Below are 23,730 nucleotides of genomic sequence, written 5' to 3'. Positions count from 1 at the left end.
AATAATATTTTAAAAATAAAATAAATATTATTTTAATATTTTTTCTAATAAAATATACTTTAAAACCAACCATTATTCAAAAAAAAAATCCAGCACAAAGTTATAAATATGTAGTTAAGGCCTTCACGGGTTCTATCGTTTTTTACCCCTTGCAGCCTTTCTTTTGAAACTTTTTTTTTTTAAAAAAAAAAAAGTAAGAAAAGGCTGTAAAACAGCAGTTGAAAGGCCTAACTGTGTAGAGCTAGGCTACGAGCCCACAGACAGAGAAGAAGAGACCAAAGAGAACTCCACACCACCGCCGAAGAGACAGTTAGCACCACAGGCCCAGCTTGACCTACTAACTGTGTAGAGCTAGGCTATGAGCCCACAGACAGAGAAGAAGAGACCGAAGAGCCTGACCTAAGCTAGTCTACTGTGAATCGATCTTATCTCTATGGGGCAGAGCATGTTAAGAGCTGGGCTCGAACACAAACACAAACAAAAACTAGAGAAGTTTTGGAAGAATCAAAACTTAACAACAGGCACCCAATAAGAATTAGAGAGGAGATTGTTGGGTTTTTGATCGAAGCTAAAGAAAAATGAAGCCCTGGCTAGTTCTGTAATGATCCCATGATCATTTTTCACTTGAACAATTTGTTTTGTTCAACAATTAACTCTGTCATGTGAATTTGTCTTAATTCGAGTTTTGATTCTAACTAGATTTGCTTTTAGATCTTATAAAGAATTAATTTAATTAAATTCAAGTGATTCTATAAATCTATTTATATAAGATACACGATAATCTATAATTTATTTAATTTTATCTAGAGGCCTCAATTTTGATTAAAAAAATTATCCAAAATGACTTTAAAAAGAATTAATTTGATTAAATTCAAGTGATTCGATAAATTTATTCATATAAGACACAATTAATAATTTGTTTAATTTTATCTAGAGGACTTAATTTTAGTTAAAAAATTTATTCAAAATATGATATAATTAATAAACCAAAACGCCATAGTCAACTTACCAATATGCAAATTGATTTAATCAATTAGAGTATTCAAAATTGATTTAATTCAAGGGATGGTTTATAGCTTGTTTAAGAGTATATTAAAGATTATTTTAAAAAAAAATATATCAAAATAATATTTTTTTATTTTTAATATTAGAATATCAAAAAAAAAAAAAAAAATATTAATTTAAGGTAAGTGTCTGAAGTCTGAAGTTGGTTAGCAAGTTACCGTAAACCCCCATACATCTAAAAGATTGCTTCAAAGCAACAGCAGCGGCCGTGCACGAAGAAGACAAATATGAAAGCCAAAAATCTCTCATGGATTAACTTACCAGAAATTCAAGCTGACAAAACCTAGTCACCCTCTACCACGCTCCTGTAAAACTGATATTCCCGCGTACTTGTTACGCGCTTACCTTGTTTGCCATTCTACAGACTCCCTCCCTCCCTCAAACTATAAGAGAAGACCGCTGCAATTAATTTCTCAAGGAACAAGACAACATGGGCTGTTGTTGTTTTCTGGGTTCTACTCTGTCACTGTTAGTTCTGATCTTGAATTTGGGTTTTACATTGACAAATGGATCGTCGTCTTTTTCATTTTTATCATCATCATCAACAGCAGCAGCAGCAGCAGCAGCAAAGAAGTATGTATCGGCAATAGGTGACCCTGGAATGAAGAGTCCGAATGTGAGAGTGGCATTGGAAGCTTGGAACTTCTGCAATGAAGTTGGTTTTGAAGCTCCTAGTATGGGCAGCCCAAGGTTGGCTGATTGTGCTGATTTGTACTGTCCAGTCACCTCTGGTATATAAATATACTCTCTTTTCAATTCCTACTTTTCAATTATTACATAAAGATTGATTAGTCGAATGATGCCATGTTCAACGTTTTTTCTTGGTATTAGAAGGTCATGTCAATCATTTATTGTTTAGTCATTAAATGAAGTTGAATCCTTGCTCGATCGTAACACCGATTGTTATGTGCTTGTAAATTGCAATTGGCAGGCGTTTCTTTTCGTGTTTCTTGTGGTGTTTTTGTATTCTAAATGAAATTTCATTTTACTTTCTTTTCTGGGGTTGCTTATGGTAATGTCCTTTGAAAGATTAGCTATGATTGACTCCAGCAAATTGTTTCCATCTTTGTACGTTTCTATGTCCTGCTTTGGTCATCTTTTCTAGTTGCATCAATCCTGTCAAGTTCCCTACACTTTTTTATTTTTTATTTTCCTTTTTTTTTGTGTATTTATAGCTTTTCATGGGGGAGTATTGCTGAACAACCTCCTCATCTACTTTCCGTGCTGTATTTGTTCAATCTATATTGCAATGGACTTTCTTCTTCTCTAGGCTTTAAGGGGTTGCAATGTCTGTCTGTGGATACGTACTTTAATTTCGCATTTTAACAGGCCTAATTCTTAAGTTCATATCTGATATCTTATCCGATGACGTTCTATCAATGTATTTAATTGTTGTCAAATCTAGCACCTTTTCTCCGAGCTCAATCTCCTTACAGATTTGCACAAACTGTCTTCACGTTCTGGTTCCAGTTTGTCCAAATGAAGGCTTCTCAATTAAACTCCCAATTTTCACTTCTTGCTACCCTTAATCACTGTCAGAGGGCTTTATTTTTGCCATGTTGTATGCATAACTTGCTTCACTGTGCTTCTGATAATGATGTTCAGCATAATCAGCTCCTTGACACATGAACATGACATGCAAATTAACCAAATTATGCCCCTTGATGTAATTGGGATACATTAAATCACATGAATGACTGTGCTGGGTGTAACATAGCAGCAGTTACAAATTTCTTGCTTTTCAACTGTCTCTTGTAGCTTTATGTCTCAAATTTCAGATTCTTTAGGTGCCAAACTTTTGGATAATAGGAGCAGGTGTGAAGTACATCATAAAGTGAAGAATTCTGACAACAGCTTAAGTGCTGGTGATAAGTTTCCTATATCAGATTTTGAATCCTCTGAAGACCCTGACTTGTTTGCAGTGCAAAAGGAACTATATCTTGCTACTTTATGTGCAGTTGATGAACCCCCAAAACCATGGCAATTTTGGATGGTTATGCTCAAGAATGGAAACTTTGATAAAAACACGACTCTTTGTCCTGAAAATGGAAAGAGAGTCAGTAAAATAATAACAGGCAGAAACTTTCCATGTTTCGGTAAAGGATGTATGAATCAACCACTTGTGTACCATAACTACTCGCAGTTAGTTTTTTCTGGGCAACAAATGGTGTCTTTGAGTGGAGGATATTTCGGGACATATGACCTTGATGCTGACCTGAGCAAAGGTGTAGGAAACAACTCCTTCTTTTCAGTCTTTTGGCAGAAGAATTTGAGCACAGGGAGTTGGATTTTCACCCACAAACTGACAACATCTGCGAAGTATCCCTGGCTTATGTTGTATCTACGTTCAGATGCTACCGAGGGATTTAATGGTGGCTATCACTATAACGGCAGTGGTATCATGCGAAAGGTTTGTTCACTTGACATCCTTCTGAATTGGTAGCGGCAAATTTCACCTGAAAACACACATGCTTATTTATTACCCTCTAGAAATACAGAAGCTTTTTGCCTTGTTGGATCACAGATATGTTTCTCTTCGGTCATAGTTTTTGTGTCTGCACAGTTTGAAGCAAAAACCAAATCATGATATATTTCTATCATTTTCTTATCTCAGTTGCCAGATTCTCCAAACTTTAAAGTAAAGTTGACACTTAACATTACACGGGGAGGAGGGGGGAACAGTCAATTTTACCTAATTGATATAGGTAGCTGTTGGAAGAATAATGGAGATCCATGTGATGGTGATGTTCTGACAGATGTGACTAGATACAGTGAGATGATAATTAACCCAGCGACATCAAGCTGGTGCCGCCCAGATAACCAAGTTTCTTGCCCACCTTATCATGTTAGTCTGACTGGTGAAAAAATATATAGGAATGAGACATCTCGATTTCCATATTCTGCTTACCATCTGTACTGCAGCCCAGGAAATGCCAAATATCTGGAGAAGCCATATGATATCTGCGACCCATATAGCAATCCACAAGCACAAGAATTGGTGCAAATTCTTCCACATCGTGAATGGTCTGTGCATGGCTATCCAGAGAAGCAAGGAGATGGATGGATTGGGGACCCTAGGACTTGGGAGCTAGATACGGGGGCCCTTTCTAGTCGTCTATACTTCTACCAGGTATGTTTCTGATCTTACCCGATGTAATGCACTGAATTTGTTACACGGAAGTGATCTTATTTATCCCTTTGAATATTTATATGGTTGAGAACAGGAGGAGGAATTGGTGTTTTGCTGGTAAATTTTTCTTGGTTGCCACTTGGCATTTTTCATTAGTTGGTTGGGTGTGCTCAAGACATTAAAATTTGTCCTTACAGGAAATTCATTGTGATGTTTCAAGGTCTATTGAATTTCATATATTTTATTGAATTTCATATATTTTTCTTAGTCACTTTGACCTTTTAGGTTTGGTGATTCTTAAATAAGTTGAAGGGACAGTAGGTCCAGCAATTCTGAACATGGCCTATGCATCTTGAGAGCTATAGTTGACAGCGTGACAATTCTTGTATCTTTTGAAAGATTCTTCATGTTTGTTATACACTAGTTCCCTGTCTGTACTGAAGATATAGTCCCTAATAGCTAGCAGTATTCACAAGCAAAAGTATTAAGCAGTGGTTGCTAATATTGAACAACTTTTATTTAGACTTGGAAAAGGCACTCCAAGACCATTTCTTTTTGCAGGATCCAGGAACAAAACCAGCACGGCGGGTATGGTCTTCAATTAATGTTGGGACTGAGATATACGTTAGCCGGGCAGGGGAAACTGCTGAGTGGACTGTGAGTGATTTCGATGTGCTGGTTCCAGAAGATATTGCGAATGATGGTCATAGCTCTTACTGATCTCTTCTAGCCAGTATGTTGACTCTTCTTCAGGCGAAACACAAGTGAATACATTATAAGGTTATTTGTTGTATATTTGCGTTTGATATATTTTTGGTAAATGTTACAGAACACTATGCTTTCACTTCTTCAAGTTTTGTCCCCTTTTATTCAGTAAATGAAGAAAGATAGCCTTTTGCCTTTGATGGAAGGATCGAATCTGGTTCTGAGAAATTGAGTGTCACAGAACCATGTTGCCATCAAGTATCAACCTCATATTTCTGAGATTACTAGGATATGTAGGCATCAGCATAATTGATGATAATTTCATATAGTTCAACATAAATCAGGATATAAGATAATAGATTATCTCTATGAAAATCATTCTTCGATCAACCATAATTGATGTCTAACATGAACATCATGATAAACAGATTTCATGGCCGAAATGTATAAAATAGCAACAACAATTGTCGAAATTTCCTATTGTTTGAAGATTCAGTCGAGACATATTTCTAAATCAAACGAATGAATCCTCCACACCAAACATCTAACGTAAAGTTCATGATGTTAAAGTATCATAGTATTTAATAAGTTTTTAGATAAGATTTATATTACAAAAGAGAATACCATCACAGTTGAAAAGAACTGTTATTCCATCAATTTCATAACATGAAAGTCTAGAAATCACCATGATATTTCTATATATATAGTTGTGAATCAAAACTACAAACGATTGCTCAATCCTTCATATAGAAGTATCCATTTCATTTTCCAAGATCCAAAAAAGTGTCAACCCCGAATGTTTGCCAGAATTCCTAAAAGATCAAAATAGACAACCTCTGCTTGTAAATAGAAGGTACATAGACGATTCTTGCTACAAACTTGAAGGCTGGACATTAGAGCAAAAGGTGAGTCAGACGAATAAGAGCTCAACTAAGAGAAGAAAACATGAAGTAAACTCGAGTTGACTGAAGAGCAATATTCCATTGTCTATACTTTTGATTTTACAAATGATTTTGATGTTGAGGAACTTAGATTTGCATCCTTCCCACTTCCATGAGGGTCATATTTTTATTTTATTTTATTTTTTAAAAAATCCATCTTTAAATTCTCAAACTTTTTATATTATTTTAATTAAGCCTTTTTTTATTTGATTCCATTTGAAAAGGATGGGAAGAACTGTAGCATTTGATAATATGTTGATTAAGCAATAAACTTATAACTGTTTTGATAAAATTACCAAATTATCTATCACTTAATTTAGAATTGATTTACATTAATAGCACTAGAATTTTATGTGTGTGTGTGTATTATTTATTGTAAATATATTTGTTCTTATTGATAGGTATTTACATATCTTTCAAAATGAATTTTTTATATTTTTTTTAATTTAATTTCAATAAACAAACCAAATTATGCTTGTGCAGAGTGTTGTTTTATACTAATATGTAATAACGTTATTGGTAATATTGATAATATGATAGTGGTTAATTTTTAAAATGTTTTTTTTGTTTAAAAGTATATTAAAATAATATTTTATTATTTTTAAAAATTTATTTTTAACAGAAACACATTAAAATTAACTGAAATTAAAAAAAAAAAAAAAATCTTTTTTATCAAAAATATTTTTAAAATAAAAAAATAAATAAACTTTAAAGCCAAAAAGCCTAGTAGATGTAGAAACATCCAAACGTAAGCTAAGGAATATGTTATTTGAATTGTGGATATTAAATCGAACCCATGTCAGCCTAACCTAATCTAGGATGTTGATTAAGTGATTTGCTTATCTGAAATTTAATTCGGGTTAAATTTAATTTTAAATTATTTAGAAATTTGACCCAATTAAATATAAATAATTTGTAATTTAAATAATTCAGTGAAAACTTTAATAAGATTAGAATAATTTTTTTATATATAACAAAAACTAAAAGATGCCAGCACCACCTTATAAAACACTAGTTATTGTAATGGTATTGATACTTGTTGTTTTTTTTAAAAAATATTTTTTTATTTAATTTTATCTTTTAATATTTGATTTATTAATTATTGAACTTTATAATTTATTGTAGTTTTCTTTTTATGTGGTTATCTTAGTTTTATGATACATGTCATGGTTTTGATGAGTTAATCTAGTTGACTCAAGTTTTTTTTTTTAAGTTACATATTTTAACATTAAGTTGATTAAGAATTAAACTTTGTTATTTGTTTTAGTTCATTTTTCATAAGGTTATTTCGATCTCATAAATTAGGTCATGGGTTTTGCGAGTTAATCCGGATAAACTCAGACTGTTTTATTGTGTTTTTTTTAGATTGGATATTTTTCAATTTCATCATTCAACAATGAGTTTATTGGGAGTTAAACTTCATAATTTATTTGATTTGCTTTCTATAAATTTATCATAGTCTCATAACTCGAGTCATGAAATTGTTAATTTAATTTTGGTTGACTTGGATTTTTTTTTTATTTACTTTCTATGAGGTTATTTTATTTTCATAACTTGAGTCATGAGTTTGCTGAGTTAACTTGGGTTGACTCGGCTTTTTTGTGTCTTTTTTTAAATATATTTTTTTTCAATTTCTTCCTTTAACTTTGCGTGGATTGAGAATTACATTTTATAATTTATTTTGAATTATTTTCTATAAGGTTATCATGGTCTCATGATCCGGGTCGTGGATTTGGAGATTAACTCAGATTGACTTGAATCGTTTTTTTAAAATTTCATCTTTCAATATTGATTTAATTGAGAATTGAGCGTCATAATTTATTTTGATTTGTTTTATATGGAGTTATCATAATTTCATGACCTGAATTATAGATTGAATTTTTTAATCAAATTATATTTTTATCAATCATTCAAATTCTTTTTAGACTCATCAAGTTAACTCCCGTATGATTTGAGTATTTTTTTTTCCTGATAAAAAAATGTTAGTTATACCTATGTTTCTTTTTATGATTTTTTTTCAATCAAACCCAAAACATGGCATGGACTAACAAATCTAGTGATATCTATAACTTAACTTGGCAATCCAGGTATTGACCCGTCCAAGTTATAACCCGGCCTTGAGCCGGTCTTAAAGATTAGGACCCGCACACCACGCTCATGTCACAGTTCCAACCCTACTGCTAACTTCTTAAACCCACGCTTTCTTGCTTGCTTGTCTGAGCCTTACCCTTCCTCACCTTACCTTCGCTCTCTGTTTATCACAAGAGCTGGACTTTATTCTTACAAAAGGTAACTTCCACTCTTCATTGCAGATCAAACTTAACGTTTTTTAATGTTTACTGCAATAATTTTGTAGATAGTAATGACAGTTTTCTTTTGGGGTCTGTTTTCCTAGCTCTGTATTGCTAATCTGATCTTTCTGGAGCAACTGAACAATCTTCTGTTAAGTCATGGCTCTGGTAAGTAATGAGCATTTTTACTTTCTGGGATTTAGTTTGTTTTTTATTTAGTTTAGTGTTTAGATCTGGTGTACTGATCAGGTTGTCTTGCATTGAAAATTGAGAAAAACAGCGAGGAATGGAAAGGAAAGGAAAATCACACTTGAATTTATTAATGTTTATTTATTGTGTAGTATAGTTGATGGTAAAGTCGATTACTTGTAGATGGTGTGTTATCATGATTAGTTACAATTATACGTTCAATTGAAGCTAGGATGTATATGGATAATGCATTTCGTATGTCTACATGAACTAAAGGTGTCGAAATTGGTGAAAATGAGGGATTGCACTTATTTTTGCTGCACAGATGTAGGGACTAGATGGTTATCTTTAGTATTATCCTTCGAAAAGTTCTTGAAACGAAAATGTTGAAATTCAGATGATCAACTTGCTGTTAATTTCTGGATTGACCCTTTTTGTGTTTCTTTTTCAATCTAGATGTGGAAATGGACTTTTTGACGTTGGTATTTATTTATTTTATTCAAATTGTTGGATTTTAATTTCTTAGGTAATGTTTACAGTAGGTCTGGATGTTTTTGGTTGGCTTTGTCACGGTTTACATGCCTATTCATGTGTGCATATGACTAGTGCCTTTCCTTTGTTGATTTATGGAGTGCTAAGTTGGAAATGCAAAGTGGGGTTTTTGGCCTAATGTAATGAAGTTTGAGCCTTTGTATTTAGAAGGGGCTTAGACCCGTATTCCAACACATCCTTCATGCTGACAAGATTAGACTATTCTTTTTTTCTTGGACTTTAGCAATGATGTTTTTGTTATGGTTAACTGGTTGGTGGCACTATGATTTATTTGACCAAAGCACATGGAACAGTTTGAGGTGTTCGAAATTGTCGTTCCTTAAAAATTCTTTAACAGATCTGTTTCTGAATCTTAAACATTCTTGTTTATTTGCTTCAAGGTATTACATGCGGGCAGCACAAACAAAAATGCTTTGAAGACACTCATTGCTGCTGAGTATAGTGGTGTCCAAGTTGAACTGGTCAAGAATTTTGAGATGGGTGTATCAAATAAGACACCAGAGTTTCTTAAGATGAACCCCATTGGAAAGGTTTGTTGTGTACCATCAGAAATTATTTAAGGCGTGCCATGATTGTTGTGTTCATTTTTACATATATGGTTGTTTTGTCTGTAGGTTCCTGTGTTGGAAACTCCAGATGGTCCCATATTTGAGAGTAATGCTATTGCACGCTATGGTGAGGCAGAATAAAAAATTATATTCTCTCTGTTTATATACCACAGCAGTATGATATGTTCTCAGTTGTCAGCTACTTCTTGGTGCAGTTACTCGCCTGAAGGCTGATAATCCCCTCTATGGCTCTTCATTGATCGAATATGTAAGTGATGCTAGGGTTGGTGATTTTCATACTCGAGAAGTGTTTGGCATGCTGTCCATTCAAATAGACCTTTAATGTTTCCCAAAATTGCTCTCTAAACTGGGCTTTGCAGGCTCGCATTGAGCAATGGATTGATTTTGCAACATTGGAGATTGATGCCAATATTTTGCGCTGGTTCATACCAAGAATTGGTTTTGCTGTATACCTTCCTCCGGTTAGTCAAATTCTTCTTCTCTATGGAACTAGAGTTGAATATTGTTATTCGGAATATATTTTTATATACTGGCAACAATTGTTTCATTATTCTTGTATTTTACTTTTAATCTACCAAAGGCTGAGGAAGCTGCAATTGCTGCATTGAAGAGAGCACTCACAGCTTTGAACACCCATCTTTCCACCAGCACTTATCTGGTTGGACATTCTTTGACATTGGCTGATATCGTTTTGACCTGTAACCTGACTTTGGGATTTAGCCGTCTTTTGACAAAAACCTTCACTTCAGAATTTCCCCATGTTGAGAGATACTTCTGGACTATGGTTAATCAGCCGAATTTCCGCAAGATATTGGGTGAAGTGAAACAAACAGAGTCTGTTCCTCCTGTGCAAAAGCCTTCACAACAAAAGGAACCTGCAAAACCTAAGGAACCTGCAATTCCCAAGGCAAAGGAGGAGCCAAAGAAGGAAACCAAGAAAGAATCAGCAAAGCCTAAAGCAGAAGAGGCTGGTGAAGCAGAAGAGGCGCCCAAGCCCAAGCCTAAGAATCCTCTTGATCTTTTGCCTCCCAGTAAGATGATCCTTGATGAATGGAAGAGGCTTTATTCTAACACAAAGACCAACTTCCGTGAGGTTGCAATTAAAGGTAGCTCTGCAAAACATTTCCCCCCCTTTTTCTTCGCATGAATATGATTATTAAGTTTGTTCACATAATATAGATTTCATTAAAATCTAGCACTATTCTTTGCCCTTTGAATTCGCCTGTGTTTCTGGCCCGTTAGTAGTTAAACTATTTGACGATTGCAGATACACAGTTTGGCTAATGATTCTCTCCTGTGATAAATGAGAAATTAAGACTGTTAATGTTTGGCTAATGATTGCATGCACTTTAGAGATGCCTTAGATCTTTCATGTTTACTAATTGCCCATGCTTCTGTTCTGTTTTCCTCCATAAATTACATACCTACATGGGGGTTTTTTTTCCCCAATTGAATCCCATCTAGCTTTCTTCCGAGTCATTTCCAGTTCATGGGTTGGTGTTGTCCTGTTTTTATTGTTAGACTGGGTAGCTTCCTCATGATTAAGTTATAACAAAACCCCTAAAAATCCCTTTGTTGGTTTTGTAATTTCCCGGGAAGAAAAGAAGTTCATAAATTAAGTTTTTGTGATTGCTTTTTCATTGTAAAAGAAAAAAAAAAATTCATCCTCCTTTCAGAATAGGAAACTCAGGTTCTCTTAGTGGACTTTCTAGGTAATAAGATTTTTTATTGCCTTTGTTTGCAGGATTTTGGGAAATGTATGATCCTGAGGGCTATTCCCTTTGGTTTTGTGATTACAAGTACAATGATGAGAATACAGTGTCATTTGTGACATTAAACAAGGTAGGTGGTTTCCTTCAGAGAATGGACTTGGCTCGTAAGTATGCTTTTGGGAAGATGCTGGTGGTTGGCTCAGGACCACCGTTCAAGGTGAAGGGGTTGTGGCTCTTCCGTGGACAAGAGATTCCCCAGTTTGTGATCGACGAGTGTTATGACATGGAGCTTTATGAGTGGAAGAAGGTTGACATCACAGATGAAGAACAGAAGGAGCGAGCCAGTCAGATGATTGAAGATTATGAGCCTTTTGAGGGGGAGCCTCTATTGGATGCCAAATGCTTCAAGTGATCAAGTTTCTGCCTGCTCTGTTAGTTACAAAGCTCAGGGTTCTCCTAAATTGCTGTTTAAACTTTTCTAAATTCTGTCTTTGGTCTTCAATTTTTGTTTGCAGTGGTCTTTTTGTGACACCAATAGCAGCTTTGTGATGGTAGTCTGGAATAATTAAGCTGTCGTTGGTTAGATTAAATTTTTTTTTAACATGTAAAAGAAATATTCAGGTGTTGCCAATATATTTTAGTTAAAAAAAAAATCTTTTAAATAATGTAGAGGTTTATTTGATTTGACTTGACTTGATTGATTTAATGAGTTTAAAAACAACCTGAATGACTGGTAAAAATATAATTTAACTTGTAAAAACTCAAGAAAACATTTAAGTATTGAAATAAAAATATATTGGATTGATTTATATTAATTTTGGTTAATTTATTAAATTTACAACTCAGATTATGAGATCATTAAAATTTTAAATAAAACAAATTATGAGGTTTAATTTCTTATCGACTTGGTGTTGAAGAATAAAGAAAACAACTTTTTTTATATAAAAAAAAATATTAAAACAAAAACATATTGGATTGATTTGTATTAATTTTGAGTTAACTTATCAAATTTTTTAATTGGATCGTGAGACATGATAATTCTAAATAAAACATTGAAACAAACTATGAAGTTTAATTTTGATTTAGTTTTGAAAAAAAAGTTAAAAAAATTAAAGAAAAGATAAATAAAAAATGACATGAGTTAATTTATTAAATTCATGATTCAGGTCATGAGGTCGGGATAATTTTTTAGAAAATACACATAAAAAATAACTTGAGTCAACCCAGGTTAACTTGTCACGAGTTATGAAACTAGGATAACCTCATATAAAGAAATTTTAAACAAATTATGAAGGTTAATTTTCAATAAATTCATTGTTAAAAGATGAAATTAAAAAAAAATCAATATAAAAACAAGACATAATAAAACGACCCGAGTTTACCTGAGTTAACCAGCAAACCACGTGACTCGAGTAATGAAACCAGGATAACTTCATAGAAAACAATCCAAAATAAATCATGAAATCTAATTTCTAATCAACTCAAAGCTGAAAGAATGAAATTGAAAAACTACCAAATAAAAAAAACAAAAAACTTGAGTCAATCGGGTTAATCAGCCAAATCCGCAAATTGTAACTCAAGCCATGAGATTAAGATAACTTCACAAAAAGAAAACCAAAATAAATCATGAAGGCTAATTCATAACCAACTTGAAGTTGAAGGATAAAATTGAAAAACTACAAATTAAAAAAAGACAAAAAAAAACTTGAGTCAATCGGGTTAGTTAGCCAAACCTTCAAACCGCAACTCAAGTCATGAGACTGAGATAATTTCATTAAAAGAAAGTTAAAATAAATCACGAAGCCTAATTCTTAATCAACCCAATGTTGATCAATGAGGGAAAAAAAAGAAAAAAACTCTAGTCAATCAAATTAACTTGTCAAACTTGTGACAAGGATCATAAGAATGAGCTAACCATATAGAAAGCAAATCACAATAAATTATGAAGCTCAATCTCCAATAAATCAAATATTGAATGATAAAATTAAAAAACACATAGATTAAAAAAATTATTGGAATGAATAATATTTTATGAGGTGGTGTATAATAAAAACACCACCCCTTTTAGTTTTTTGTTAACTAGATTTATTGTTAGTTTTTTTTTTTTAAAGCCCTATCAAATCAAGTGAGTTTGGAAACCTTATGACAATGGACATAAGATTGTGATAATCTCATAACAGAAAATCATGGAAAAAAGTTTGATGGGTGAAATTGACATAAATTAATTTTTAAAAAAAATGAATCCATGCTAACCTTTGAGACCGGTGATCATAATCATGAATCTGGAGCTAACCTAATAAAAAACAAATCGTAAAAAATATCAAAGCAAAACTTTCTAAAAAAAATAAAAAAAATAAGAAAAAATTAGCTTAAAAAAGGATTTGAATTCAATTAAAAAACTTAACTCTTAATCAATTTAGTTTTGAAGAATGAATTGTTGAAAAAATATTAAAAAAAAATACTAATTGAAAAAATTTGCAATTTTAATTTTCTAATTTTGAAGTACTTTGACCTATTTAGAAACACAAAATTAGTACTTCCTAATTCCAAGAATAAAGCTTGGCATTCCGTAGGACTACATATTAAGGACGCAATGCACATTGTTTTCATTATTGTTAATTTGATTTCTTCACTCATTCTTCATGAACAATCTATGGCATTGGTCTTCTCTTGTATCCCATCGGTACAACTTGATTTCCAAAGAGTTGATTTGTTTGAAGATTCAATCGAGATATATTTCTAAATCAAGCTTATGAATTCTCCACACCAAACCTATAATGTGAATATTTTTATTATGTTAAATAACTATTTTAATTAAATAAAATTAAATTTTAAATTAAATTTTAGTATATAATTTATATTATTATTTAACATATAAAACAACAAAAAAACAAAATACAAAATAACAGGTTATATATATATATATATATATATTTATTCCTGATCGTTCTTATAAGAACTGTTAGACTATGCAGAAAGCCTTGTACACTCTTGACCATAGTTTTGAAACCCAGCCTGACGAGTTGATCTAGGACTGGAACTGGATCGGGTTGAAGAAAAAATAGGAGAAGGAAAAATCCAGCGTGACCCGGTCAAAAACCCGGTTGCGACCTGTTGACTTTTATTTTTTTTTGTTTTTACTAAAACAACATTGTTTTGATTTAAAAAAAAAAGAATTGATCCGAAACCAGGTCAAAACCTAAGACTTGGAACTTGAACCGGTCGGGTCTGAAAACTAATGCTCTTGACACCAAGATCTTTGTTTTTTTTTTTAAGTATAAAAAATTAATTATACAATCACAATAAATAATAAAATAAATCTATAACTACATTGTTTTCACCTTCCATTTTAACTTTTTTTGTTATATAATATTCTTTTGCTCGATGGCTGTAGACCATTGGAACTCACCTGATAATATGATCAATTAAATTAATCACTTAAATATCAAAAAATAAAAACTAAAAATAAAAATAACAATAACAATAACAATAAAATAAAATCAATGACTGGTCACGTGAGGCTCACGTGAACATCGAACCGGAAGCATCAGAGCAGTCGCATGCCAGAGACGTGTAAATTGTAATAAAAGGTCTCCCCCAACTAACGCAAGTATTCATTTTTTCAACTTCCGACCAAACTGCTGCTACTGTCTCTCTGTCTCTCCCCCCCTCTCTATCACAACAATCTTAATTTTACAAAGGAAAAAAATGAGGAGTTGTTGTGGGTTTGGATCTCTACAGATTTTTGTTATTTTCTTCTTGTCAATTTCTCTGCATCTTCTTTCAGGTACCTCCATTTTGTTTTTCATTTTCTTTCTTGATTTACTTGTATTGACTTGATACATGCGATACCCACTCTTTGGAATTTCAGGATTGCTATGATTCTTTAGTTTTTAGTTTCTGTTTCTTGTTGAATTGTTGAATTTTCGATAATCTATCTGTTTGGTTTCTGGGAAAACTAAGGAAGGACAACAGACAGATGCTAAATAATGAATTTTAGTTGGGGTTAGTTCATTTTTTTCCCACTTTCAAGAAAGTTAGAGAATTTTGGATCTAAGCTCTAATGGGTAGCTAACAAAATCAATTTCTTAGGAATAATATTTGTTCAATGGTTTCAAGACCCGATTTTTCTTCTTGTATTTATCAATTTGTGACCTGACCTGAAATTTAATTGCGTAAGATGTAATTCTCATGATTCTATTTGTGTAGTTTTTGCTGTCTTAAAGCATGACGAACCTTGATTTTGAGTTTTGTATTGTATTTAGTCAGGACAGGCAACATTTATTTCACTAATTAAAGTTGGGTTTCAAAATTTTCTTGTCTGTTTCAAGGTTTAGCGAGTGACCCGGCGAATCCTAAAGATACAAATAAACCTGCGAGTCATTCAAAAAGCTCAGTGGGAATTAAGGTGGTAATAGCCTGTCTCAGTGTCGTGGCGATCATTGGATTTACCATGTTATTGTTTAAGATTTGGCAAAAGAAGAAGAGGGAAGAGCAGCATGCCCGTCTTCTAAAGCTTTTCGAAGATGATGATGAGCTTGAGGTTGAACTTGGCATCAGGGATTGAGATCACTTTCTTGTTTTGGTGCTTTGACTGTATCTAGTTGAGGTGTGCATCGCAACTTTGATCTCTTATACAATTTGTTATCTTATAATTACAGGTTCGGGAAAATTTTAGTCTGGTGGTGCATAACTTTTCCCTGTTGTGTATTATACTGTAGGTCATATATACCGATTATGCTAATAGGCAATCTTAAAGTCCATGGAATTATTTTTTCCTTTTTGCAAATCAAACAGTTTTGATTCAGCTAAAGTGGTTTAGCATTTCCCCTTCCAAGTGCTTTGTTTATGTGATTTTATTTTGTTCTCCACCTTGCCCTTTTCTATTTGTAAATGGTCTTCATCTTGTAGTTGCTTCCCATTAGTAAGTCTCCTTGTAACAACATGAAAATCCAGTTGCCAGCCCTGAAAATGATGAACTCACATAGGTGTAATTATATTATCAACAATGTAATCGGAGAAAATACCTGCAAGATGATGCTGGGCTTTTAGTAGTCATATTTTTAATAAATTTCATACATTCAAGATGATGCAAGGTTTCTCGTGTTTTGAGGCAAATGTTTTTCCTTCTTAAAACTTCGTTTGGATAAGTTGTGATGGCAAATGCTTTACCCTTATGTCGTCTTGTTTTGAGGCAAATGATTTTCCTTTTTAAAGATAGGGTTCATTATCCAGACCACTTGTTAGCCTAAAAAGTGACTATCTGCCCAGTACTGCTATACAAAATTTAGCATTTCGAAGCAAGTTTGTCTTGACAGCTTCATTCAGAGATGAGGGTTAGAGTGTAGATCCAGTTAGCTGGAATGGATGTTGGGGGAGAAGCTATTAAGAAGAGCTAAATTAGTAATATAGTTTTTTAAACAGTGTAAATATAGTATTTTTTTTATATAGATGCATTTTAATAGAAAAAAGCTATTTCAAAAAACTAATTGTATTATAATATATTTGATATTGATATAATTATTTATTAATTGTAACTAATTAATACAATTTCAATCATATTTTTTTTTTGTATAAAAATATATGAAATAAATTTTTGGCTTTTCTAACCCATATATAGGAATACCATTTCAACCTGAAAGTTATTTTTGACTACTTCTCAATATAGCTCGCCTCTTGGAGCTCAATGAGAGGTGAAAGCCAAAATTGACCTTTTTCTTTAATATTTTTCCTTGGAGATGGCCTTTATTTCTTGACTGGATAGAAAGCAAACATAATTATCTTTTAAATATTTTTTTTTTTATTTACAAATATATTAAAATAATATATATATTTTTATTTTTTAAAATTTATTTTTAATATCACCACATCAAATATTAAAAAATTTAATTAAAAACAATTTTTTTTTTCAAATTCTGATAAAAAAACAAGAAACACCCTTTTAATGGTTTATTTAAAGCGGAGATTTTAAGTCTTGTCGCCTCGGTCGGCAGCAGTTCTCCCCTGAACTTTATTTTATGGATGCTTACAGATCTGACGTACTCTTAGGGTTCTGATAATGTTGTTTTAGTGTTTCGAACATTCTTCCTTCAAGCCCATTCTGGATCGTTCACTTCTCTATTAATTCAAAAAAGAAAAACAAGAAATGGTGCCTTGACATGTATATAGTGGTTGGAGCAATCTATTATATTAGTGAAGGGTGCTATTGTAGTTTGAAAAGGCCAGATCTTCTGGCCGAAAAGGTGAGACCTATGGATTCATTCCCAAGATTTGATTCGTCCCAGTAAAACTCCGGCGAAAATGCATGATGCCAGTTAGAATCGCTCCTCCGTCACAGATTGCATAATCTTGTGTATGTCGCTGAATCTTATAAATCATTTCTGAAATTCAATTAATTAAGTTGAATTTGGATTGGAACCAGATCGATACGAATTGGCAGGTTCTGCATCAAGGCCGTTCTCACAACAACCTTGACTATTGAAAATACTGCATATTTTTATGCACTGCAAAAGAATCATGCAACTTTTTTATTTTTATATATATATAAACAAACCTGATGCACTAAAGGGGGCATTGTTTCAGCGGTTGCAGCTAACAAGACGACTAAAATCTTTGAAAAATTCCTCGAGGTGCCTATGTTGACCATGCGTGCAAGAGCAAGTTTGGCCATTGTGCGAGCTCAGAAGCTTCTTCTATGTTTGACTAGACCTTTCACATTCCATTTCTTAACCATGTTCTTTCTCTATCAAAGCGTTCTACCTTTGTAGTTCAACTATTAATCTGACCTCTTATTTTTTACTTAATATGCAACTCAATCCACGAGGAACTCTAAATGGTTCTTCTCGCAACCTTTCAATCTGGTGTAACTAACATTTCACCTCTGATGATATATACAATCTGAATGTAAATGTGTCGAGGGTAACTGATTGGCAAAGTTGGCAATCCTCTGTGCTCAAGTTGTTCTGAACATCTTTAAGCGCTCGGTTCGCTATCCTTGGCACCTAAACTTCGAACCTCTTCCATTCTAGTCCCTAATCTTTGATTTGAAGCGAAAGTCTCTTAGAGTATTCAAACAGAGACGCCTATGACTACATGCTGTATATGTTCTGCTAGAATCACCGCTGTATATGGGGAGCTTGAGGAAGATAGGATGCATCAATGCCCTGATCAAAGCATAACTAGATTTTCGGCCTTCGAATCTCTACATGGTATGAGTTGTAGCCTAAGCAGCCTCTGCACTCCATCTATGGTGGTAGCAGTTGACTCCCTATTTATGCTGTTGCGTCTAATAAGTCGTCTGAAGCCATTCCTTTGTCCCATTAACGGCTAATTATGCCTAACCCTCCAACTACTGATATACTCTAACTAAACATAACAAGAACCAACCGTTTTCTTACGCAGAAACTAAATCTATCATAAGAAAAAAGAAATCATCACACCTGTGCCATGTAATTAACTGTGTGTGTGAGGGGGTGGTTGTGCGTAAAGCTTCACCTGCAGGAAATGACTTAGCCTTTGGACCACAGAGCGGGATGCTATTTGTAGAAGAAGATTCTACATGAACAATTCTACCTTGCTACGGAAACTAATACCATATCTGGGTACAATTATAAACACCACTAACTAGCTAAATAGGTATAAATGCATGTAAACCGACTATTTCAGCATCCAAAGCTCACCAAAAGTAAGGAAGGGGTGGTCCTCTGATATGACAACGATGGAGAAACCATGAAGAACAAGTAAACGCCTATAAATTTACACGCAAACATAATGAATGGTAATTAACATTTTCATGATCGATCGACCAATTGAACAAGAGATTAATTTGATCTTTTTGGCCCATGTTTTCTCTCGACAAGCTTGTGTTACATATGCCCCATGCATGCACGGTGTGAGCTCTACATAAAATTAAAACTAAATCAGTTCAAACAACCATAAATTAATTAGCAGGGTGATAAAATTAACCCGGATTAGCTCAGGTTTTTTATAAAGGTTTTTTTTGTTGAATTTTTTTTTTCTAAATATTTTTTTTGAATTTTTTTTTTATTTTTTATCTCGATTTCATATCACGGGTTATGAAATATTTATCAATTCAGGCCAAGTTGGCTTGGGTTTACTTCTTCAGCATTATATTTTTTAATTTTTTTTTTATCTTTGACATTAGGTTATTAGGTCTTGAAGCTTGCGATTTCTTTTTGCTTTTTTTTCTGTAGGTTATTTCAGTTTTATATTATGAGTTGTATTTTAGTAAATTTAACTTGATTTATTTTAATTTATCATTGTTTGAACATTATTTTTTAATATTAAAAAAATTTAAATCAGCCCGCGCGAAGTAGCACAAAACACCATTCTAGTTAAAATTACATCAATTCAAACAAACATAAACTAATAACCCATTAAATTACAAACAAATATTGTTTGGGTCTCAGGTAACACCATTGCATTTAAATTAAAATACAAAGTTCAAAAAAGCAACAAACCATGTTCAATTAAATAACAAGTCATGGAGGCCATATTGATTGTTCAAATTGAGCTTTAAACAATTATATATGTTTAAATTAAATAGGAAACCTTGACATTTACATTGAAATTTGACCTTGGCCCATGTTTGTTTCTCCTTGAAATTGTGATACGAAGGCAGGCCAAAAAAATATAATTAATGAAGAAAAATCTTTTTATATACTGATTTTAAGATCTCATTTAATGATATATATATATAATAACCGATCTAGGAGTCCAATTCTAACTGGAAGCTCTTAATTAGGACATTATAATCTCTAGAATATGATTTTAAAAAAAGAAAATAAATTACTTTAAACTAATATGACTTTTAAGTTCTTTTTTATAAAGAGGAAAAGATTGTTTTGTTTTTTGTGTCCAACATGATTTTCAATGTGATTTTATCTATAAAAATATTAAGATGTTTTTCAATAATTATGATATGTCGATGTTAAAAGAGACAAACACATTAAAACACGTAGAGAACATTATAAAAAAGACGGAAAAAAAGCCAGAAACAAACTGTTAGCTGAGCTTAAAAAAAAAGACACTAAGAAATCCTTGCTACCCCTATCTACCATTCTCCTCCATCTCCCCTGACGGTTTCACTACCGCCGACCCCTCTTATACCGCCGACCCCTCTTACACCCCCACAGTTGCCCTTTTTTCCAGCCGAAATACAACCCATCTCCTTTATCTTCACCGAACACAGCAGTTTTTCCTCTCTCCCTCATCCAAGACCAGCCTCTCACTAGCAACAGCCACGCCACTTATACCACATTCACAGCAAATTAACCGAAGGCCACCAAAGCCCATGTAACAACAGATTGATTGAAAGCTCACATTGTAACCTTTTACTTATAAAAAATAAGAAGGACGGTAATCACTATGCAGATATTGTTGCTAACCAAGAAGTCAGTCCGTAGAGTAGAAGAGTTTATGGCATGACTATGACAATCTCTAATTCAGATATATTCTCTATGTTGTATCTGCTTGTTGCTAGTCTCACTTCTGGTTGGGTTGGAATGATCATCATTAGATACATCATTGAGGTTATATGATGCAGAAAGCTAATGGCATACATACAATTCAAGCATAAATGAAGCAGATTGTTACTAGTTTTCTGGGAAAGGAATTGGCGAGGGCTGGAGATCTGGGTTTTGATTCTTTTGACTCTGTTTTCTTTGAATGTTTTCATTTTTTGGATCTGTTTCATATGATGACCACTTGGGTCCCTATTTCCTGCCACCTTTGGCTTTACCTATAGTGCTTATTAAAAGAAAACCCTAGAAATACAAAATGGACATATATCTCTTCCTGCATTATGATAATTTTTCTTTTAATTAAAAAGAAGTGAATGCATAACCTGTTGTGCATAGCTAACCATAGTAAAAACTCAAGTTTTGGAGAGAAACACCCTTCAAAATGACTGCATTGTATGTCTTTAAACTCGAGTAAAAGAGTTTATCAAGAATAGTAGAACACAACTTAACAGTGTAGTGGCCTTTACCATCTAAAATCCATATTTTTATATCTTTTTATATTTGTGAAGGGCAGTAAGTATCAATTAGTTCCTTTTACCTTCTAACAAAATATGCCTTTTGTTGCTGTATAATTAACTATCTTTTATATATATATATATATATATATATATATATATATATATATATATATATATATATATATAAGCAAAATTAAGTAATAAAGCCTAAGAAAGGCACAAACCATAGCCCATAAAGACACATGCAAACAATTACATCATAAGTCAAAAAGAACAAGCCAAAGGAAGCATCAACCATGGCAGTAGTGGTCGAGTACTGTACTTAGAGATCCATCCCATGCCTAATTCTATCTCTTACAAACTACCAACAGTCTACTTTTTTAAACCATGAACTTTATATCTCTCAGTAACTAATGAAGTCAAAATATCAGCCTGAGCTTCAAAAAAGCTAGAAACCTGAAAATCTCCATGGTGATTATAGCATATATATAAGCAATCTGAAGAAAGGATTGTTAAAACCAAGCCACCAGTTCACAATTTCTATTAGACTCTTTAATCATCCAGTTGATCACGTTGGAAGAATCTGATTCAATTATAATTCTCTTCCCTATACATTCTTCACTAGTAGATGATAGTTCTAGTGCCTTTTAATCACTGCAATTAGCTTTGCTTCATTGAAATCTTTAATTCGTACTGGTATAGGGAACAAACAGTGCACCACACCTTTATATTCTTGAAAAATCACCCCAATACTAGCATTACAGGTTTTCAGTAGAAGATCTATCCACATTCCATTTTATCCATTAATTAATTGTCTAAACAATTTACACATGATACATGTGTATAATTTTTTTTTATTAATGTGGGTATCTGGACTAACTTGCATGCACCTTTACTAATCCCACGGGCCCTGAAGTTAATAACCATGTAAGCCTCCAGTGACCATCATATTAGCAACCATAGGGACTCGAACTTTAAACCACAGGGAAACAAACCTCTTAATCCCAAACTCTTATCACTAGTCTACTTATTAAATGGTTAATACATGTATATAATTGAAATTATAAGTGGACGAAATTTGTAAGTGGGTGAAATGTCAGGATTTGGTAGTGGATGGTAGAAACTCTCTGAGAGACCATATAAATTTTTGGGGAATATGAAATTGACCAAAAAAAAGAGCAAATCTTTCCATATTTTTAACCTTTTCCTATAACGCACATATACAGTTAAGAACATCAATTGTTTAACTAATTTGACCAACCAAGTTCAACAAGATTTGCATAAATCTATTAAATATTGAGTTATCATCAAGTGTACATAAATGGACATGTATTTAATCCCAGTACTTTTCACCGAGAGTGGAGGAGGAGACACAGAACACCATACACACACTAAACACCATACACGAAACCTGGTACAGAAGTAGTAAAAAGAAAGCTTCCATGTTGATCTGCAAGTTTTCCTAAAATGTAATCTAAGTTATGGGTTGTAATTGACTTCCACATGGCCGTCATTTTCATGCCATTAAAACTACTGTCTTCTATAGCATGTATTCAATTAGATATCGTCATCGTTAACTCTTATCTATCATGATTTTCAAATTTTCAATTTTACTTCATCTGATTCTTTTTTCCCTCACTTTTCCATTTTCTTTAATTTATGTTAATTTAGCGACAAAAAGATTAAACCATGTTCTTGAACTTTGGCTGGTTTCCTATAATAATTTGTATGACGACTCTTACAAATCACATTCTTTACAATAAAATTTATTTAACAAGTAATACTTGTAGTAGCAACGAAAGGATTGAGTCTAGCAGTAAGGGGCTAGTCCTCCGGTTCGAATCATCACGGATAGTGAAACCCGCTTTAAAGTATCCGACGATACTACAAAAGAGATTAATTTTAATCAAGGGGTGTGGAACATGTTAAATAATATATTTATTTTTGTTTTATTTATTAAGAATAGAATAATATTTTCAATTTTATTTATATATAATCTCTTTATATTTAAGTTGATTCAAGTATTTGTGAATAAATAGATTAATAAAAATTTTAGACTCTTCTCTTTTATGTTTGTATTTTTTTTTGTTAATTTGAATTAATTTAACTGAACAAACCATAAGATATCCTTACATTTTCTTGGATCAAGTTAATATATATACATTAAATTCCGAATTGTAAGTATTTTCATAACTATTTCACTCCTTTCCGGTTCTTTCTATAGTGCTTCTTCATTTCTAAAAGAGGTAAGTCTATGCATATGTTTTGGACATCGATGTTGTTGTCAATATCTATATCGATTACTAATGTCTTTAATATCGTATTTAAATCTATTGTCGATGCCCAAAACCTAGGCATTGTAGGAACTTCGTTCGCAGCCACAGGACAAACAGCTCAAAATGTAATTACCACCATCTCCATGCAAGATCACCAAATCATTTTGGAGCCAATCTGCTACGATAGTTAGATTTAATTGACTCGATTTGATAAAGTATTAAAATCTGAGCAGATTGACCGGTGGCATTTGATTTTATCCACACCTTTGAAAATGTCCATAGTTTTTTTTTTCTTTTTTG

The 23,730-nt window shown here is 32.8% G+C and overlaps 3 protein-coding genes across 6 annotated transcripts; all 3 read left to right on the top strand.

Moving 5' to 3' along the window:
* Window positions 1–1,212: 1,212 nt before the first annotated feature.
* On the top strand, window positions 1,213–5,098 carry LOC133668582 (uncharacterized). Of its 3 annotated transcripts, XM_062088526.1 has the most exons (5): window positions 1,213–1,533; window positions 1,617–1,796; window positions 2,844–3,475; window positions 3,680–4,195; window positions 4,757–5,098. In XM_062088526.1, the coding sequence occupies exons 2-5, from the start codon at window positions 1,667–1,669 to the stop codon at window positions 4,913–4,915; spliced, it is 1,437 nt and encodes a 478-aa protein (XP_061944510.1). In that variant the 5' UTR covers window positions 1,213–1,533; window positions 1,617–1,666; the 3' UTR covers window positions 4,916–5,098. The 3 variants fall into 3 exon arrangements, with proteins under 3 accessions (XP_061944510.1, XP_061944508.1, XP_061944507.1); XM_062088524.1 differs by having other exon boundaries at window positions 1,213–1,796; window positions 2,853–3,475; XM_062088523.1 differs by having other exon boundaries at window positions 1,213–1,796.
* A 2,872-nt stretch (window positions 5,099–7,970) lies between these two features.
* On the top strand, window positions 7,971–11,819 carry LOC133668610 (elongation factor 1-gamma-like). Of its 2 annotated transcripts, none has more exons than XM_062088566.1 (8): window positions 7,971–8,130; window positions 8,237–8,300; window positions 9,254–9,403; window positions 9,488–9,548; window positions 9,637–9,689; window positions 9,802–9,903; window positions 10,023–10,548; window positions 11,187–11,819. In XM_062088566.1, exons 2-8 carry the CDS (start codon window positions 8,292–8,294, stop codon window positions 11,564–11,566), a joined length of 1,281 nt encoding a protein of 426 aa, XP_061944550.1. In that variant the 5' UTR covers window positions 7,971–8,130; window positions 8,237–8,291; the 3' UTR covers window positions 11,567–11,819. The 2 variants fall into 2 exon arrangements, with proteins under 2 accessions (XP_061944550.1, XP_061944551.1); XM_062088567.1 differs by having other exon boundaries at window positions 7,980–8,130; window positions 8,211–8,300.
* Window positions 11,820–14,753: 2,934 nt separating this feature from the next.
* Window positions 14,754–15,991, top strand: LOC133668053 (uncharacterized). The gene is made up of 2 exons (XM_062087794.1): window positions 14,754–14,941; window positions 15,486–15,991. Exons 1-2 carry the CDS (start codon window positions 14,863–14,865, stop codon window positions 15,719–15,721), a joined length of 315 nt encoding a protein of 104 aa, XP_061943778.1. The 5' UTR covers window positions 14,754–14,862; the 3' UTR covers window positions 15,722–15,991.
* Window positions 15,992–23,730: the final 7,739 nt, after the last annotated feature.

The sequence above is a fragment of the Populus nigra genome, chromosome 11 (assembly GCF_951802175.1).
Source record: "Populus nigra chromosome 11, ddPopNigr1.1, whole genome shotgun sequence".
NCBI classification, from domain to species: domain Eukaryota; kingdom Viridiplantae; phylum Streptophyta; class Magnoliopsida; order Malpighiales; family Salicaceae; genus Populus; species Populus nigra.
Note: the sequence above shows the minus strand (reverse complement) of the source record. Positions and strands in the feature narration are given on the sequence as shown.

Coding starts and splice junctions, on each gene's coding strand:
- LOC133668582 (XM_062088523.1), top strand. CDS start 1,496: ATGGGCTGTTGTTGTTTTCTGGGTTCTACTCTGTCACTGTTAGTTCTG. Junction 1,797..2,843: donor GTACTGTCCAGTCACCTCTG/GTATATAAATAT, acceptor CTCAAATTTCAG/ATTCTTTAGGTGCCAAACTT. Junction 4,196..4,756: donor GTCGTCTATACTTCTACCAG/GTATGTTTCTGA, acceptor TTCTTTTTGCAG/GATCCAGGAACAAAACCAGC.
- LOC133668610 (XM_062088566.1), top strand. Junction 9,404..9,487: donor AGATGAACCCCATTGGAAAG/GTTTGTTGTGTA, acceptor TTTTGTCTGTAG/GTTCCTGTGTTGGAAACTCC. Junction 9,549..9,636: donor TAATGCTATTGCACGCTATG/GTGAGGCAGAAT, acceptor TTCTTGGTGCAG/TTACTCGCCTGAAGGCTGAT.
- LOC133668053 (XM_062087794.1), top strand. CDS start 14,863: ATGAGGAGTTGTTGTGGGTTTGGATCTCTACAGATTTTTGTTATTTTC. Junction 14,942..15,485: donor TTCTCTGCATCTTCTTTCAG/GTACCTCCATTT, acceptor GTCTGTTTCAAG/GTTTAGCGAGTGACCCGGCG.